Source organism: Vanacampus margaritifer, chromosome 7 (genome assembly GCF_051991255.1).
Source record: "Vanacampus margaritifer isolate UIUO_Vmar chromosome 7, RoL_Vmar_1.0, whole genome shotgun sequence".
Taxonomy (NCBI): domain Eukaryota; kingdom Metazoa; phylum Chordata; class Actinopteri; order Syngnathiformes; family Syngnathidae; genus Vanacampus; species Vanacampus margaritifer.
In genome coordinates this window covers 14,863,998-14,883,424 of record NC_135438.1, presented here as the reverse complement: position 1 = coordinate 14,883,424, position 19,427 = coordinate 14,863,998, and the positions used below count along the sequence as shown (strand labels likewise).

Genomic DNA, 19,427 nt, shown 5'->3' with positions numbered 1-19,427 from the left:
AAACTCTCGTTCAGCATTGCACACTAATGAATGGAATTCCTGCATTCTAATCCATCAGATTAATTGAAAGTGCCTAACCCTGGATTGAGAAATTTTTCATTCCAAGCGCTGCTCTTCCTTTAAGGTCCTATATTCAATACTTGTTTGTGTGAAATATGTGGAGTATGGTAGCAACGATTCATAATAAATTTATATTGGAAATCTTCATAGACCTCTAACTCAAGATATTTTAGTTTAATTTTTCGTTTCTCGGTACAGTACTTCATTTTAAACATTTAAATAGTGTAAATTTGTGTTACTGAATTAAGAATAGGGATAGACCGATTATCGACCTTTTTACGAATCTAAACGGCGATAAAGCCGGAATCTCACTGAGCGTTGAATGCTTGCGAATGTGGCAAATTGAGGGTTTTTATTAAGATTTGTAAGATGTTCAGTGTTCACAGTTTTTACTTGTCGCAAAACATTTTGAACATGTTCAGAAAATTTTTCACTGTCTGTGAAGATCTTTTGAAACCTTTTGCTAACCCTGACGAAAACCCCAAATTAGCTACATTCACATGCATTTGTCGCTCAGTGAGATTCAGGAAACTTTTTATTTATGGAATGATTTATAATTTCCACTTTATAAAAAAAAATGATGCTGAGACTGGGAACTCTGGGTGACTGGGTGCTGCTCGTCACATTGGTGGGCGGAGAGGGGCGTGCCACGGTAAATTCAATTGAGTGCATGTACTCAATAAGCTTAGTAATAGCTGTGTGAATGTAGACTAGTTTTTTTTATCACATAAAAAAAAAGAGACCCGCATAGCTCAGTTAAACTCATGTTTCTTGGAGTAGTAAGAGTTCTTCAACATTGCAATTTATTGAGGACTAACATTTTTAAGTCAGGATACATTGAGATTTCTGGCACAGCAGCTTTTTTTATTTCCTCGAAACATTGAAATAGTACTCAGCACCCGCATTATATTTGGAAAACTAATTATCTTTACTCATTACAGAACATATCATGCTATTTAAACAATTTAATCGCAATTCCACGGCTTATTAATGGAAGAATCAAACAGCAACTTCTAAACATCTCTCGTCGTGCCACCAGAAACTACCTTTTGTTCTTGTGATAATGAAGGGTTGCTTTGTTGGCTGATGAGTAAGGAAGGCATCTTGATAACAATTCAAAAGCTCCATCTTGTGCAAGACAACACTGTCTGTGGGGAAGACAAAAGTTATCAGCTTTAGGCCTGAGCCTTTGTCGTTTTTTATGTCTGCTTTCAAGTGCAAACATTCTTAATTTCCCTCCAGCGAAGCAAGAAATATCTGTCCGCCCTTTTACTCCTCCTTTGTCATCTTCTATTCTTCTCTCCATCCTCACCCACGTCTGATAGGAAAAGAAATAAACACTGGGGCAGTCGAGTGGAGAAACGGACGTTAGATGTGCTGTAAACCAGGGTGCTAATAATCTGTAGAGGTTTAAAGGACTATCAGACGTCCATTCATCCGTTTTCTCATTTCCAAAGACTTCCGCTTTGTCTGTCTTTCTGCCTTTTCTCCATCACGTATAGATTGACAGCAATTAAGTTATGATTGAAGTTTTTCTAGCCCTTTATGAAGCAAGGAATCATTATTGGGTACTTGAGTTGGTCTACTGAGAAAGATCCTTGTGATTTCTCAGCCAACACCTGATGAATGCTGGCGAGCTGATACCTATTGATGTTTTTCTATATTTTAAGCCATATAATTAAGGATTTTTACATTTAGAGTATCCAGCTGAGTGCCTGGACCTAGAATTCTTTCCACCCTTGATTTAACTCTACCAAGAGCACTTGGCGATACGGCTTCCCTTTGTTTTGTTTTTAACTTCTATTGCTACTAAAAAATTACGCAACACACCCATTTTATTTCAGTCAAAATTTTGCACTGTTAGTGACTCTGTATTTGGGCACTGGCCAATATTAGCATGTACCAGTACATGACTAGTATAAGATTTCAATATAAAAAAAAATATATATATATATATATAATACCGTATTTTTATAAGCCACCACATTATTCACACACTTTGAACTCTGCAGCTTGATTGTGGGCAATTTATGGATTTTTACGGGCTAACCAGCATCAAGCTTTCAGTATTTTTACCCACTCTCGGTTGTACACGTTTATGAGAATGAAGGTGGGCGTGCTGAGAACAACTGCTGTGGAAGGGTGATTTAAACGTTTGTTAATTAGAGGCAAACAAAACATTAAAATAAACTTCTGTGTGACATCTGTGTGTGTAAATATCCCATGTTACAATTTGGACACCTGCAGCAGGCCTCTCGTCTTCTTTAAATTTAGTGGGTGCTGCTTACATTCGGGTGCGCTCAGTAGTCTGGAAATTAATAATAACAATTATTTTGATTAGATATGTTTCTAATAAAATTCAACATAAAAAAATATATAACATGGTCTTTTCATGTTTTTTTTATTGTTTTTTTTTTTTCAAACAAAAACAAACAATAATAGACCAAGCAACAAGGAAGGATCCATCACTCAGCTAACATTTAATCAGGAAATACTGTATATCATGCGCTCCTATGTCCATATTAATTTTTCTTCTTTCTGATTAAGCTTGAAGACATGCACCCGCTATGGGCACGTTATTATTATACAAACTGAGTGTTTACCATTAAGTTACATTATAGATAAACCACTTTGACCAATTTTCAACTAAGATATCAATTTGACATTTCAGTCTTCATAACGTCTAGCGTGCAGTATCAGTCTACTCATTTAGCTCCTTTTGTACAATTAAGTTCTTATAAATTGTAGTGGTACAATATTTTAAACTTTAAAACAGCCTCCAGGAGGCCATGGACACATCTTCAAAATGGAGTCACAGCGGACCAATCCTAAATGATGTGAAAACAGACAGGACCTCAAGCGAACTGTCTGATAATGAGTACTTAGTTTTCTCTGCTGCAGTGTAAAGGAATCAAGTCAAGTTTTTCTACCTGTATTCCCTCCAGGAATGAGAGCTTTGCTTTCTGTCCCCTTCTTCCACCCATAGTGTGAGATTACCCTCTGCTTTCCATCTTGTAGTAATGTCCAAACTATGGTCTTCCTTTAAATTCTAGAGAGCATGGTAGAGTCTAGAAATTAATTTTTTGCTTCTTTTCGGCTTTTTTTGGTATTTGATGCCCGCCAATACTCTATTTAAATGTTTTTAAATTCTGTACAATGTTAATTAAAAACATTACAACAACACAAAACAAAAAAATGAGTAAAAACACCAAAGTGTTTTGCAGCGCACCCAGCTTTTTCTCATTTTGCCAAGGTTTACAGCATGAAGGTGAGTGAGTGCACATTGGAACTTTTGCTGTATAAATGTGAGGCACTTATAAAGGAACTGTCCAGCATCAGCACACAACAATCAGTGGGCGTCTCCATTAGGTAGCAAGATCTTGAATGTGATATTATATTAAAGTGTAGGTTTACATTGAACTCTGCCCACTCAGAGAAAAAAAATATCACCCTTTTACACCTACGCAGTACATGCAAGAATTCTTTATGGATCACAAGCTTCACAAGCTGTTTTGAATATATACTGGATAATATACACTTTCCACTGCATTTATTTATTTGCCTGTCGTGATAGTAGTTATATGGTGGTGCAAAACGGGAATATATCATATTTGTTTCAGTGTATTTTTAAATGCTTTGAGTGAGGAAGTGTGTCCCAACCTTTAACAAATGATAAAGATGGGTTTCATTACTTAGGTGAAGTTCTGGTTGAAGATGCGTTTCTCCAGTACTAGCCCCCACAAGTGTTAAGTCAGTAGTAGAACCTTATACCTTGTGTGGCTGTTGTAAAATGTAAAAGGTAGACTTTTAATATTGAGATGTATTTAGCATTTAGGAATTATATTATATTCTTTATTATTGCATTCTATATTCTACAGTGATGAAGTCAGCTGACTGAACCATCCATCCATTTTCTTAACCGCTTATCCTCACAAGGGTGGCGGGGGGCACTGGAGCCTATCCCAGCTGGGTTCGAGCAGTAGGCAGGGTACACCCTGAATTGGTTGCCAGCCAATGGCAGGGCACTGACTGAACCATTTGTTTTTGTCTTTTTCCTAAAATAAAGACAAAACGGTGCATGAAGGTGGTAGAAGTTCAATGTTTTGTTTTTTTAACCTGACTATTTGCTATCACTCATGCTGTGTTTCTCTTACAGAGTTACATCCATGGCAGCAGTCAGGCTCAGTTTGTGGCAGAGTCTCACATCATCCTTCTCCTGAGTATCCTTTAGCCAATATGTTTGTCTGCATACATCGAGTATGCAGCAAATTGCAAATCAATTAAACACCCTGTGTGGTGTACGACAGCTAATTTGGTCAGCAAATGTATTTGATTCGCCACGCTGTGTTTGTTTCTTAATTTGCTAGCACACACACCACCTTTTTTATTTCTGAAACAACATCCAAATACTGTCAGCTATATTTGTTTACTCCGAATGAAAGCTAGGTCATCAGACCTTCTCTCCACATGGAGGCTACCTCCTCGGCCAAACTGTACAAAGACAGGATTGTCCTCTTCTAACCTTGGCATCTTTCATTTATTCTAAATTCCACCCTCAATTATTGCTGTTTCTGTTTACTTGTTTGAAGTAGAAGTTCTGTGGATGTTTGACAACTTCTGTCTGCTTGGCACTGGTGTGTACGTGCATTTTGCGCTTCTGTATGTGGTGGCTAATGATGCCATTCACTCGGAGTCATCGTTTTTGTCCCCACGGCAAATAACCGGCACAAGGTCGCACCTGCTGCAGCGCTATATTTGCTTGCCTATGCTCACCAGTTTTATTCTGTCTGTTTATCACATCAACAACTTAATTGAAATGATCTCATAGGCATCTTTGCAGTAGAAAGATTTGGTTGGACAAGTATACATTTTTTTGTGTTTTGTTTAGAAGAATTTATAGATATTTTTAAATCCACTCACTATTATGCATGTTTAGGTTTAGGCATTTTTACTGGATTGTCTTATCTTGTACGGTTATCACTGTTATTATGTGTACATCGAGGAAATGTGAGCAGGAACCGTATCTGTGACCAGTGGTTTTGGAAATCTGGAAATCGTGTATTTTCACCAGTTACTTGGGGCAGTATACTATATAACACTGTGTGAGTGTATGGTTTCCATGACAACCATTTCCCAGATGCTGCCATCACAATGGGGATGGTGCTGCTGAATGAAGCTGCTACCTCCAAGGGAGATGTTGGCAAAAGGAGAAGTAAGTAAAGACTACTTTTACTGATAAGATTTTTATTAATTTTTTTTTTCCTTCATCTTGATGACCACATCATTGCTTATGTGGTCCTTGGCAGGTAATGTGTAAAAAGGCTAAAAAGTGGAAGCTGAGGATACGCATTAATAAGTCGTTAACATGCAGTTTGCCCTTCGTAAAATTTTGTGAGTGGTCAAAATGTCTTAGAGGGGATAAAATAAATGTTATTCACTGACTGTGACATTCTTTTCTGAGTCATTTGTTAGGATACTTCATTAGCTTTTTCTCTCACTGAATAGACAAAATCAGTACGTTTTCAACTACTCTAATGGTAAATGGTAGTTCCTCCAGAAAAAAAAAAAAGGTAAGTGGTAGTTCATTTATATAGCATTTTTCCACCTTACAAGGCCCTCAGAGCGCTTTACATTTGACTACTCATTCACCTACTGATGACATCAGCAGCATCAGGAGCAACTGGGGGTTCAGTATCTGCTCAACGATACTTCGACGTGGTCACAATGGCATGGGATCAAACCCACAACCTCTGGGTTGGGAGACGACCACCAAGCCACGCCGTGCTCCAGATACCCTTTAAACCAGGGATGAGTGCTTCAATACATTTTGAACATCCGTCAATCGTCAAACAGTCGGGACACCCTCCTCTCATCGTCAATCCATCAATATTTTAAGCCAAACTGCATTGTAATCGTCAATTCGTCGTTCTTCCGTGAATGTTTCCATCATTTGTCAGCAAAATGGGCATTCCGCCCTTGATGGTTTGGACGAATACATTGAAAAATACATTGACGGATTGAGGATTACATTGACAGACGAAAATCCATTAAACTTTTCCCAAAGTTTTCCGTCATTCGTTAGTCGTCAAGTGGGCGATTAACCGAAAATTTACCGTTACCAAAATTTTCTACAATAACCAACGTAATTTTGCCCATGTCGTTAAATTCTGTTTTTTAATAAAAAAAAAGAATATAAAAGTATTTTTGTCTGTTTTGACTGTGTGTTCTTGGTAGGCTATGTTCATTCCCTTTTAAGACCGTGTTCAGCGTGTGTAGTCACGTGACTCCACCCATCCAGTCTGAACAAGAAGGGACACGGATGACGAGGAAATGGTGCGTGGTCAATATGAAAAAGTCGAAGTTGATCCCGTTTTGCTTGTCCCGAAAAGAAATTCTACATCTGTCGTTTGGAAATATTTTGGGTTCCACAAAGACGATGTTGAGAAAAAAAAACCCGTCGTAACCACCCAGAGCAAGACATCCAACCTTTTTATCGTGCATTTATCGTTATCGAGGTAAAACTGCCCAATTTATCATGATATTGATTTGAGGTCATATCACCCAGCCCTATGACAGATGTTTTCTGTGATGCCTCTTACTGTATATGTTGTGCTCACTATCTTATGTTCACCTGTGAACATCAATATTACTTGAATAGCATTTACAGATTGTCTATGGCCACAGCGTTATGATGTGCCCAAAAATGTAAATTTTTCCCATGTCTGATATACAGCTCCCATGCCACTGTCAACATCAAGACAAACCTCGTGAGAATTGGCACAACAGTCTGTCTAACAACACATCCCACGTTTCATGATTAATCCATTCATTCTATTTCAGTAGTCATAAAGCTATGAAGGACACCAATAGTAGATATTTGGTTGAACAGTAGATAAGGAGTATATACATCTTAGTAAGGTTTTACAACAAATAGTCAAACTGTAGTTGGCTTTGAGTTAAATATTCGTTCAAACACAGGAGCAACAAATATTCTTTTGAATTCAGGCAACTTAAAAAAAAGATTTGGGAGATAAAGTAAAAGGACATCACAAGTGACAACGATTGGTCGCTATGAACAACATGCCTATCTACCAGATTGTCCAAGCTTACGCAAGAACAACCATCAGTAGCATTCCACTAAGTCAATATTTGGCTTAAAGTGCACATGAAAGCCTGTTTGATTTTTTTCTCTCTCTCTAAAAGGCATCAGAGCTGTTCTCTGACCTAGAGAAGCAAGATGAAAGAAAAATGAAAATTATTTGGCTTCAATTTTGGTGCCATTTGAGGAGAGGCGAGGCGATCACAGTAATCTCATTAATATCATCATTTGTGAAAGTTGTGGCATACTACTTGAGAAGATAGAAACTATAAAGTCCTCAGAGAAAACCTTTACTGTTGTGCTTACAATTTGAGGCTAAAGCCAAGATTTACACAAGAGAAGACAAAAACTCTGAAGACATCTGAAAATAGATGTAAACTGATCACCTCCTTCCAACATTGCAGTGCCAAGAAGAATGAAGTACTTTTCCGAAATAAGTCAAGCTTATAGAATGTTCTCCAACCAGACTTGGAGCTGGTTGCATCTCTACTAAATATATACAAATTTGTGCTGATTACATTGATTATTTGTAGATTTAGGAACAATTTAATGAATTAGCATTGTATTGGTCATTAGTATTGTGGTGGTTTACATACTGTATTACGTACATAAAATAAACCATGTCATACTCAATGATCCGTTCAAAATCAATGTGGTTGAAAGTCAGAGACAGGACTAGCACTACAAAATACTCTATATGTGATGGATGGATCGGCAAGTGGAGTAATTTGAAACAATGTTTTCATGTACATAATGTATACAAAAGTCAAATGTTTGTCCTCGTTCCTTTTTCATCGTAATTTCCATTGTGCGTAAACTCCCATTTGCTGTTATGTATGAAAACTTAAACTTGTTAAGTCCTGTGTTCATCTTTGAGTTCATCAAATCTGGTAGAGAAAATATTTTGCACAGGTCAATTGAAAAATGAGGGTGGGCAATGAAAACACACACACACACACACCATTTTCCACCCAAATGTTAAGCATGACCTAAGTTCGTCTAAAATCACACTGTTGACTAATCCGTCAATTACCATATATGGATAGCACATAAGGCATTATTATATTAACATTGGGTTTATTGAGCTCTCTTGTGTGTAGTTCAACATCAAAATGTGCTGTTTGTTCCAAAAATGAATAATGGAGACAACATTAACACACATCTTATACATCATTTATCGTAACAAGCAGTGCAGCAACAAACAAGATCCTGCTGTGGCATCTTATGTCTCTATTGTACAAGAGTTCATTATATTTATCTTCTTAATAAGATGACTTTATATTTGCTAGCCCATGCCTGTGGGAAAAATTATATTTGTCCGTGTCATTATATTGTGATTTTTAATTAACATACTGTAAGTAATGAGTCAGTGTAGGGATTTGTGAAAGATGACCGCCACTATCCCTCCAGGTTGGAATATCATGTTGGTGCTTAATCCAATTTTAATTAATTAATTTTTTTTCACAATCGTTTTATTTGCTTGATGCAGCAGCAAACTGACAATTATGGATTACAACTATGAGAACCACAGATCTTGTAGATGTTTACTAAATTGTAAACATCTTAGCCACACGTGTAATTATCCATGAAATTATTTCAGCAAATATTTGTTAGATGTTATACATCAGTGCTTCCTTTATTTTTGCTTGATAGCTAGAATTGCTCAACTTGCCAAATCATGCATCTTAAACACTAACTCCTATCACTCAACTCTATATTTATCGCGCACTTTAAATCAATCACCGTTGTTTTCCTAAGATGGAACGCAGAGGCAGCACATACAATTAAAGGCCCCAGAGTTAAACCCTGTGGAACACCATACATGTGAATTTATATTGCACATATTTGTCTGACCACTTTCTCAACATTGTTAGTATGAAAGGTAGGGCTGCTCAATTCTGAAAAAAAATATTAATCACGATTAATTTTTTAATAATTGAAATCACGATTAGGACGATCATTTGTTTTTTGGTGCAACACAAGAAAACGTTGAAACATTAAAAATATTAAGACAAATACATTTCTTTGAAACACTATAATTATGCAAGTATCTTTTGGACCAAACAAGATTTATTAAATTAGTTGTTTTAAAATTAAAATAAAAAAGTGCACAGCCCTAACGAAAGGATTGCAATATATATATCGATGCAATAATTTGATTAGAATAGATATATTTCCTTGCCTCCTCAAGGTGCAAACAGAAACACAAGACCATTTTTGTGCAGTTGAATCGGGAAGGAAAGAAGGAAATGAGAAGTTAATCTGCAGAAAAGCCAGACTGATGCTGGGCTAGAAGTCAGGACATGAAAATTGAGACAACATAATCATTGAGCTTTCGGGAAGCCTGTTGTTGTTCATGTAGGAAATGTGGACATTTTATGAATGTCCAGTTCAGCTCTTTCAGAGTCTTCTCACATTACAAGAAATCTTTAAATGTGCCTGTGTGATTCCTTTGCAGTTATCTGCTTGGTTGGTCTTGGATTGGTCGTCTTTTTCTTCAGCTTCCTGCTTTCCATTTTTAGGTCCAAGTATCATGGATACCCTTACAGGTAACTACAGTAAACAATTTATTTTATCAAGCTTGGACTAGCATGCATTTAGTCAAAATTGAAATGGCACACATAAATCAATCACACTGCTGCTAAGTTGTTTAATTTTGATTAAAAACCTTGCCAAAGCAGGATCCCCCACACCACATTTTACAGCCAAGGTCTTTCCTCTAAAGGCCAGCTTTGACATTGTTGACAAAGTTTTGCTCTGCGCATAATGTTCCTCCTGAATATAATCCGGAACATACTGTAAGTAAATTTATTAAAAGAGAGACCCTTCAATTGAATGGGACTTCACTGTAGCAGTTTGCATTAGAGGTCAACACTGTATGGCCAAACAGGTACTGGGCATTGAAAGCATAGAAAAGCAAACACGTGAAATAACTGCAAATTTTGAGTCAAGTGGGGTTGAATCCTCTTGATACAAGTTGCTTTAAAAACTACCACAGCTCTTTGTTCCAGCTCGCTAGAAGGACTTTTAAGTCTAATGACTGTTTTTACCAAGCAGAATAAATGCACTGAGGGAAGCTCAGCTATGGCTTCAGAAAGGGATGTTTTAAGTCAATAAATCTTCAATTGTGGTGCTGGTGGGAAAAGTGCTACCAGGAGTGCTGAGTACCTTAATAATTTGTGATCAAATGTGCATTTGATAGTCTTCACCTTTATGTGTTGCGACAGAATCAACTATTTTACATTGTATTTTCTACAAGAATACTGCAACAAATAATGATCAACGCAATTGCAATACATTTTTAACCTTAACACAGTGTGACCTCTATACAGTGGTACCTTGGAGTTTGAACATAATTCGTTCCTGCAAAGTGTTCAAAGTGCGAATTGTTCAACCTCTGAACATTTTTTCCCCATAGCAAATAATATAAATGCAATAAATCCGTTCCTAAGCTCCAAAAACAGAAAATTCCCATTTTAATTTCTATTTTAGTTTTTTTACATTTACAGTACAGCACAGTATTTAAACAATAAAAATACCTTACCTTTTTTGTTGTGGTGTGATGGCATCGGTGGATGATAAATGCTATGTTAATGCTAGCTTAAGTTCAGTGCTGAGTTTGTGTATTTTACATTGGGCATATTGTTAGACTACTCAGTGGTCCTTGCGTGCGTTTAACGTCAGGCACGTTGTTGAACAGCTAAGGGGGGTCCTCGAGCCAGTATTTACAGAAGTAGTCACGGTAGTTACAACTGCGCAATAATCTCCTTCCTAATTCCACTGTGGTTCGTAGCACTGTATGTTTTTCTTTGCTGCCACTGGCACTGTCTTTCTTTGGGCGCATGGCGAAGAAAATTGTCGTGGAAAAATCAAAATGCACCCGCGAGTATGGAGCAGTTCATCGTCTCAACTACCGCAACGTTAGCATTCGATTTGTACGAGTTCCGAGACGTTCAAACTCCGAGGTTCCACTGTATTAATTTCCGTGCCATTTGACAGAAAAGTATCCACTGTATTCAATGTTCAATTGCTGTGTTCTTTTTTGTCAGCAAAATCACATGACTTACTGTACTTATTTGTCCTTCTCTGTCTGTCTTTGCCTGTCTTATATAACACACCCTCCCCTTGCATGTCTTTCAGTTTCCTTATTAAGTGAAACAAGGAACATTAGGTCAGAGGTGGTCGGTGAAAGAAGTCGACAAGATACTTGAAGAGGCGAAAGCAGCCTTGCTCTTCAATCTCCAGTTCATGTTATGCTTTTATGTTATTTAAAAAACTATAATGGCGATTAGGGCCCGACTGATTAATTGGCTTGCCAAATAAATAGGCTGATAAGGCCCTTCAAACAGTCCAAAAAAATCAGTCAAACGGCTGATGTTTGCTGATTATTTTTAACTTTATGTTTTTGAACAATTTATAGCAATTGTACAAAAGTAACACTGGTCTCATCATTTACTATTATTTACCTTATATCCCTAAATACTGAATGTAAAATGACATTTGTTGATAAAGTCATTCAATGGACTTGTCATTCAAAACAAAGCAAATGTTAATTTTGACAAACAATGCAAATTCTCCAAAGAATTGACCTGGATATCACTATTTTAAACACAACCTAAAGTCATGGTTTGTTTAAAAAGAAAAATAAGAATAAGAACATGGTGCAGCATAAATGTGTTAAATATGACACACCTATTATTAATTTATTAATTATATTATTAAATGAATGCATTGGGCCACACAATGCATTCTGGGACCTGAAAAATAACTTATTTTTTTGTAATGTATTTACAGTTGATGCTTGCTATTTGTGTGTAAAAAAAATTTTTAATAGTCATTTCTATTTTTTGCAAATTGTTTTGTGTTTTGCAAATCTATTTTTTATTTAAAGAAATGCATATAATTGGACAGTATTTAAAATTAATCTAATAAAAAAAAAATCTGAAAGTCATATCAGTCGGGCCCTAATAATAATCATCATAATAATAGTAGCTGTAACCCAATAAATAGTAGTTGTGTTGTTTTTGTTCTTATCATGGTGGTTGTTGTTGTTATCATTTCTGCTAGCTGAATAGACAAAGCCCTTCCTTGAAATGGCAAATAAAACCATTTGTCACAACTCTGTATCTTTGTCATTTGTTATGATTTCTGTCAGCGCTCAAGCAATACATTATACTCGCCATACACTGATGCAGAAATGCTTCTTTCACTCACTATTGTCTCTGCATCATATCGAAACTATATCAGCTCATCTTTCTTCTCTATCACAGTAGGAACAAAAAGTCAATCCATTTTACGTAGCTGTTTTGCAGCTTTTAAAATGTGTTAAATACACACGCATCTAATTCGCATTGCACATGAATAGTCAACTTTTCTGCAAGTGGATTTAATTGACTTTTAACTGACTTAAGACCCTTGAGACACATACGGAAAAACATGCATGAATTATCTGTCTTGCGCAGTGCCCAGTGAAACATTGAGTGGGTTGTGGGAGCATTGAAACCATTTATGTAACTTGTTGTGAGTGGGCAAGAATAACAGTGGTGCGGTGAATATACTATTTTTGACAACTGTGATAAAAATATCCCCTTTTTTTCATTTCAGCTCCATTTTCTTAGCACCTTGAGAGTATGTAAAGTGAGTGTTAAGAATGAATTTCATGTGAGAACTCTGGCATGGTTGTCAACATAAGAACTGTTTTTGTACTGTACCATATATATACTGCTCAGCTCAAGTCAATGTTCACTGTCAGGTCCCCACTGGTCTTTTTTAAGTACAGGGATTATTTTGTCATAGTATATCATATAATGAAGAAATTTTATGTTTTATTGTCTTTATTTAGTTAACATAATCCTTTAAAGAATGTGTAGCCAGTAAGCATGAAATTCACTATATATAACATATAATATGAATTACATATATTATTCATTAAGTACCAACTCTAAAAGTATCTCTGTAATGCTTAACACTAAAAAGTCATCTTGTTCTTGTTTTCTTTTAATGACGACAACTAAATAACATTTGTTGTGCATCAGCATTGCACTCTGCTGAACTCTGTGAAAGGGCACGCCAGTGCAGACTTGTGCGCTCGTATAAATTAAAAAGAAAACTTTTGAGAGAAGTCAAGACTGCCAGAACAATCAATGCAAAGATGGAGCGCTGGATTTGGTGAATAATGTGAAGCAGAGCTACTGCTGCAAATGAACAGAAAATGTCTGCTAGTCATATTTTGTATTGATGGTGGGGGTAAAAGCTAACTTCAAAAATACGTAAGATGCAATTTCTCATTAATTGAATGTTGTACACAAGGAGAAAAAGCTGATGCGATTAAATCGGAGGTGTAAAAATATTTAAAACACGTTGTTGACTAGTGGAAATGCCTTGAGCTCTACTGCATATGCACACATAACAGAGGGGTACCAACAATATTCGCCCACATGTGTTGATACAATATAAGAGAAAAGAAGAGGTAGAGAAGGTCCCCTACTGAGCCGCAGCTGTTCCCACAGAGAGAAGCAGAGACATATGGTGAAGTTCATGGCTGGTGAGGCATGAGATTAGAATCAGATTTACACATTTATGAGCCAAACAGTAGTGGTGCATTTTCCATTAAATTAGCAGCCTCAATAAAATAATAATTTAAAAAAAAATTAGATCAGCATTCTTCTCACACATATTTAGCGATAATGAACAAAGTTTCTAGCACTTTAAGAGAGCATATCAACTACTGGAGTTTCTTTTTCAAAAGGCTGTTAAATTACTAAGACTGTTGTTTTTTAGGCCAATACCAATAGCCTATATTATGTTCATATTTAAACATATTTTATTTAAGACTGAAATTAGAGGTTTTAACAAAAAATGTTTTGAAGCACCCCCAAAAAAAAAATTATTTGAAAGACGCCGAATCAAATTGTTCCACTTTCAAATATATCAAGATATGTATTGAATAGACTTTTACTGCAGAGTCAACATATATCTTAGACAGAGACTGACAAGTTTATTCAAATGCATATAAAATGACACTAAGAAGTAATTGCATAGCTAATAATAATAATAATAATAATAAGCATCATAATAATTCAAATCGAAACGTCCTCGTATTGTTTTGCAACCCACTTATTGAGAACCGTATCAAATCGCTGTTGTGGCAAGATGAACACCCCTAGCTGAAATATTTTAAATGCAGACCATTCAGGGGGAAAATTGTTCAAAATCTGGTGTTTAATATAAACAGTAAAAAGTACGACCATAAGTGAAATAATTACATGGCAGACTAAAATATGAGAGCCATGGAAAATAATTAAATGAAAGTACTATAAATTAACAAAAGTGAATAAATATTAGTTAAAAGCTGAATGAGAAACGTGGGTCTTGATTCTCGTTTTTTTTCTTTTTTTTCTTAACTTATAGACTTATATTTGTACAGTAACGCAATCCATGGCATCATGCCGGTAGACTTTTTTTTTTCATTCGGTAATCTGACCGATTCAACATGTCATCATCATTGCTCTTTTCTTTTCTTTTTTTATGTGCGTGCATGTGCGAGTGTGTGTGTGCATGTGTGCGTGGGTTTGAGTGTGTACTCATTAATTCACCTAAAACCTATTAAAAATCCCATACCGTTCACCAAAAACCGAATACTTCAGAATCCAGCTAGAGTTGTGAGGTTGTCAGGAGACCTGAGGAAGGATCAAAGAAAAGAAAGGAAAGTGAAATTCAGCACCGACCAGACATCACCTACTACCCACCGGGTTACCAACCAGAATCTTTCACCAACCCCAGAAACATTTAAATTCCAACAAATTAGGGAGACCTCAAGAGACCAAAGAAAAGACTGAGGAAAGGAAGGAAGGAAGGATGAGGCAGAGTGACATCCACGCCTCTTGATTCTAGTTTTAAAAACTAGAACATTCTCTGCCATAAAATCGAAATGATGCCTCACTGTACGTGCGTGTCCGCGCTTTTGGAATAACTATAAGGCCAAAGCCAGACGACCTCATTCACAAGCTAAAAGGGAGTTAATTCAGTTAAGAACATTAAAAATAAATAAATAAAAAACACACAGCAGGACTGGAACCACCACTCTCCAATTTCAAAGCCTTACAGACAAGCTACTGCCACCCCCGTTAATCATATATATTTATTATTATATTATATCTATTATTCTTGACAGCTCATACTGTATCGAGGTGTTGCTGCCGGCTGCCATCTGCCACGTTCCAGCCCGCTCGCTGCTGTGACCTCTGTATCAGCATCCTGTCGAGCCTGACAAACTTTGACGAAAGTCCTGCTGTTTGTCTGTTTAAGGCCTGATGCCACCTAGCAATGGAGCCTCCTCTCATCTCGTCAGTCCGTGCACACGTTTTTCAGGCAGCTCCAGTAATTATTGTCGGCGCCGCTTCGGTTGTTGCTGTTAGGTTGCATCACTGTTTGTGTGCATGTGTGTGTGTGTAAGTGCAATCACGTGCGTGGCTAGCATCTGGGCATGATACTATGCTAACAGATCATCTCGTGTTCCAGAACTACAGAAAACGATTTTAGGAAGCAGTTGTGAATTGTGTATCAATATGTACAGTATAGCGTGTGTATCTAAAGCCTCGTTTCCACCGACGGTATCTACCCTACTCTACTCAAGCCCCTCCTCACCTTGCCAGTGATGTCATGCTAAAGCGACGGCAGCACTGCACACACAGGCAAAAAACAATGGAGAGCGCAAACAATGGTTTGTGCCTGTTTATTTCAACCTGAAGATATCGAATGAATATTGCAGCAAGCAGAAGACTGCATTCAATCATTTTAAAAAGGTTTGCACCTCCTCAAAAGTCCAAGCATTAAGCCATGGCCTCTCTTCATCATTAATGGCAGCTGTTTTCCCGGGGTGGCGGTTTGCGCAGCTGCACATTGATGAGGACATGTCTGGAACCAATTATTGGCCCAACCCAATTATTTACGTCACGTTTTGGAACTGGGCTACTTTTTTTTAGAACCGCAAAGGAGCAGGTACCAGAAAAGAGTAGAGTAGATACCAGCGGTGGAAACGAGGCTTTATACTGTCTTGTCTGGTCCCTGCACTTGACCTCCACTGTTAATATATAAATGAAGTACAAACCCAGTCCACTTGACGGGGTTGCACTGAGTAATTTTATTATTTTAATGGACCCTCACAAGCCAGAGCAATCAGTGCACCTGCACATTTTTTTAGAATCAGATCCAGAGTTGTATCCATATTTATGCCTATATAAATAATGTACAGTAATTTCCTTTATGATGGTTAACCGGGTTTTAAAAACACACATTTCTTACCTTCAACTAAAATCAAGCAAATGTTTTTTTTTCCTCCACCTAAATGTTAAAATTAAAATTAACGCTAACGCCGATCTAATGCTGATTTCCAAGTGTTACTATGTCATTGATTGAGTAAAATATTGTAATTTGCTTTATTGATCATCAAACAGGTACACATCTGAACAACAAGGTTTTTGATTCATGTTTGTCGTAATAAAGTTGTGTTCTGTGTTTTTATTCGATTTAGTTTTAGTAGAAAAAAAAGAGTTACCCATTTGTTACTTATTTCCCACGATACAAATGTGTGCAGTTTGTATGTTAGCAGGATGGGAGTGCAAGATCATACAGTAAGATTATTTAGTGTGAAGCATGAAGGCATTATTTGATTACTTTATTAAGTGTAATCTTTTGCGTGTTCAAATAAATCAGAATTGAGATCTCATGAAAAAGTTTCCCTTGCAAGGATTTTATTAAGAGCGCTTAAGACACAGGAAAAAAGCTTACATTCGAAAGGTGATGGTTAGCTTCCAGTGTGCCGAATATGGAAACACAGTTGCTTTATAATAGTACAAAAGATTCTCCCCCCCCCCTTAGACTTGACAAAGAATTAGTGTTCTTAATAAGCAGAAATGATGATACTGATACGATTATCTCAGCTCCCCACCAACCTCGGAGAAATGATGTAGACAGGCTTTGACCTTGGACCTTCAGTTTTTACGACCAAATGACTAATGACATGAGAACTTGACAACTTTTAAAACATACACATTCTTATCTCAAGAGCTGGCAGGGAGTGAGAGGTTCCAATATATTTCACAAAATCATTATCACAGTGTTATTCATTTAACTACACATATATATGGCATCTATATACCTATAAGTAAATTCAAAAACAGTAAAAATATCAATTGAAAATGTTAAATGTCAACAAGCACAGTCTTCGTATTGCATCTGCACAGTTTATAAAGATAAGAAAGATGACTTGACTTTCTGATCTGGATGTCACACCAGTGGAATGTCCAGTCTTGGGCTGAGACCCATGCTGCACTAAAGTAGTCCAAGCCATACCGGGTGCCCAGTAGGAACGTTTAGATCTGTGCGCACTCCGTCCTTCCCCCTGTTGCTTAACAGAACCACCATCAAAGCGCAAGCCGTGCATGCTGGGTCTAAATCCAGCAGCTTAAACGCTTCAAGAATCTTCTTTGAAATCCCCTCTCCTCACATGTCAGCTTTTCCCAGCAACCCAAAACTCTCCTAATCACCCCACTGTTTATGTTGTAAACAGCAACCAGTTGGTTTTTAGACTTAAATATTCATCAGATGTGTGCGTAGTTTGTTCTTATTTTCCTTAATTTCCAAAATGTACAAATGGATTTGACTAAAAATGAAAATGTGGAGCATTTGTTATGATTGCCTAAATTAACGTAAAAACCTATTGCTACGTTACGTTCTCCTTTTATTATTATTGTTGACTTAGTCAAGTTGTAGTGAACAGCGAGGACATAAGTTGTAAGAATTCACATGTCTGCTTCCACAGTCATCATCACAATTTTCCTCTTTGCCATTACTAATATCCCTCTATGATGGCACCACAATAAAAACACTGAATCACACAGAAGTGTGAATGTGGAGTAAACATTTTTTAAACATTTTGAATGTATTTGCAAGTAGCAGTATGTTCAAATGTACTTGTAGGCTAAATGCTAAAACCCTATTTTGCCCATAATATTACGGTTTATTGAGTCGTGCATGGCCTAGATTCTACCAATACTTTTGAAAATTAACATTTATTATTCACTTTTTATTATTATATTTATCTACCATATTGCCATGAGGAAAGCGCATTATGGGGCGAACAAATTCTACCTTTTTAATATTTAGCCTACAAGTACATTTGAACGCACTTGCAAATACGTTCAAACGTCCTTACAAATATGTTTAAAGTGTTTAAATGTATTTACAAATACCTTTGAACATATTAGCCAGCCAAAAATGTTTGTTTACTCCACATTTGTAGTTCCATGCTTCTGTAGAATCACAAAACTGCGCCATCCATCCAACCATTCTCACTTGCATCTTCACTGTAATTAACTCATTCACTGCCATTGACGGCTATAGACGTCAAAAATTCCTTTGATCTATTTCTATTAGTTTCATATATTTTTTCCACTTTTGTTAACAAGAGTATGAAAACCTAGGAAAAAAAATATTGTACATTTAGAACAGATATAAAATTTGTGATTAATTTTGAGTTAAGTCATGTGATTGATTACAATTTAAAAAAAAATAATCGCCTGATACCCCTGATAAAAAAAAAAGAAAAGATTATTTAAAAAAATAGCGGCGTCAGACGATTATTTTTTTTAAATTGTAATTAACTCACCATTAAAAACAAATTTTATATCCGTTCTAAATGTACAATAAAACAATTCTAGGTTGTCACACTCCAAAAAAATGTGAAACTAATAGAAATAGTTCTAATGAATTTTTGACGTCTATAGCCGTCAATGGCAGTGATTGAGTTAAGTGGGAACTGGACTAGAAGTCAGGCAATTGGACCACTAAACCATATGTCACTTAAAATACCACATATTGTTCCACTTCATTCTAAATGTTTTTTTTTTCACTTTCTATGAAGGATGCAGAAGAATTCAGTCTCATCCAATCTAGAGTAGGCTATGATATCATGGTTGCTAATTGGTAATAATAATATGTAGCAGGGATCCAATATATTCCACCCATTGTTTCCCACAGGAATGGTAGCGTTGAAAGCTTCTATCCATCCCCACAAACAATTACGCATCCCCTCTGACTTCAAAGCGCAACACTTGCAAAAAGTTAGTAGCCATCCTCCGAGCGAGCGCTGAGCTAATTTTCTTCCACAAACAAACTGTCAAAACACACATTTCATACAACAACCAGAGGGCTCTGAGATCATCAGCATTGATGTAGCAACTTTAAAGAGAAGTGCTTATTTAGGAAA

At 36.6% G+C, this 19,427-nt stretch overlaps 1 protein-coding gene across 1 annotated transcript in view; it reads left to right on the top strand.

Moving 5' to 3' along the window:
• Positions 1–12,278, top strand: part of LOC144055672 (dolichyl-diphosphooligosaccharide--protein glycosyltransferase subunit TUSC3) — a 53,184-nt gene extending 40,906 nt beyond the window's left edge. Inside the window, exons 7-10 of the mRNA XM_077571864.1 lie at positions 4,217–4,280; positions 5,198–5,272; positions 9,618–9,708; positions 11,300–12,278. Coding sequence (XP_077427990.1) covers positions 4,217–4,280; positions 5,198–5,272; positions 9,618–9,708; positions 11,300–11,315 — 246 coding nt within the window. The 3' untranslated portion in view covers positions 11,316–12,278. The remainder of the gene's footprint in view (positions 1–4,216; positions 4,281–5,197; positions 5,273–9,617; positions 9,709–11,299) is intronic.
• The last annotated feature ends 7,149 nt before the right edge of the window (positions 12,279–19,427 follow it).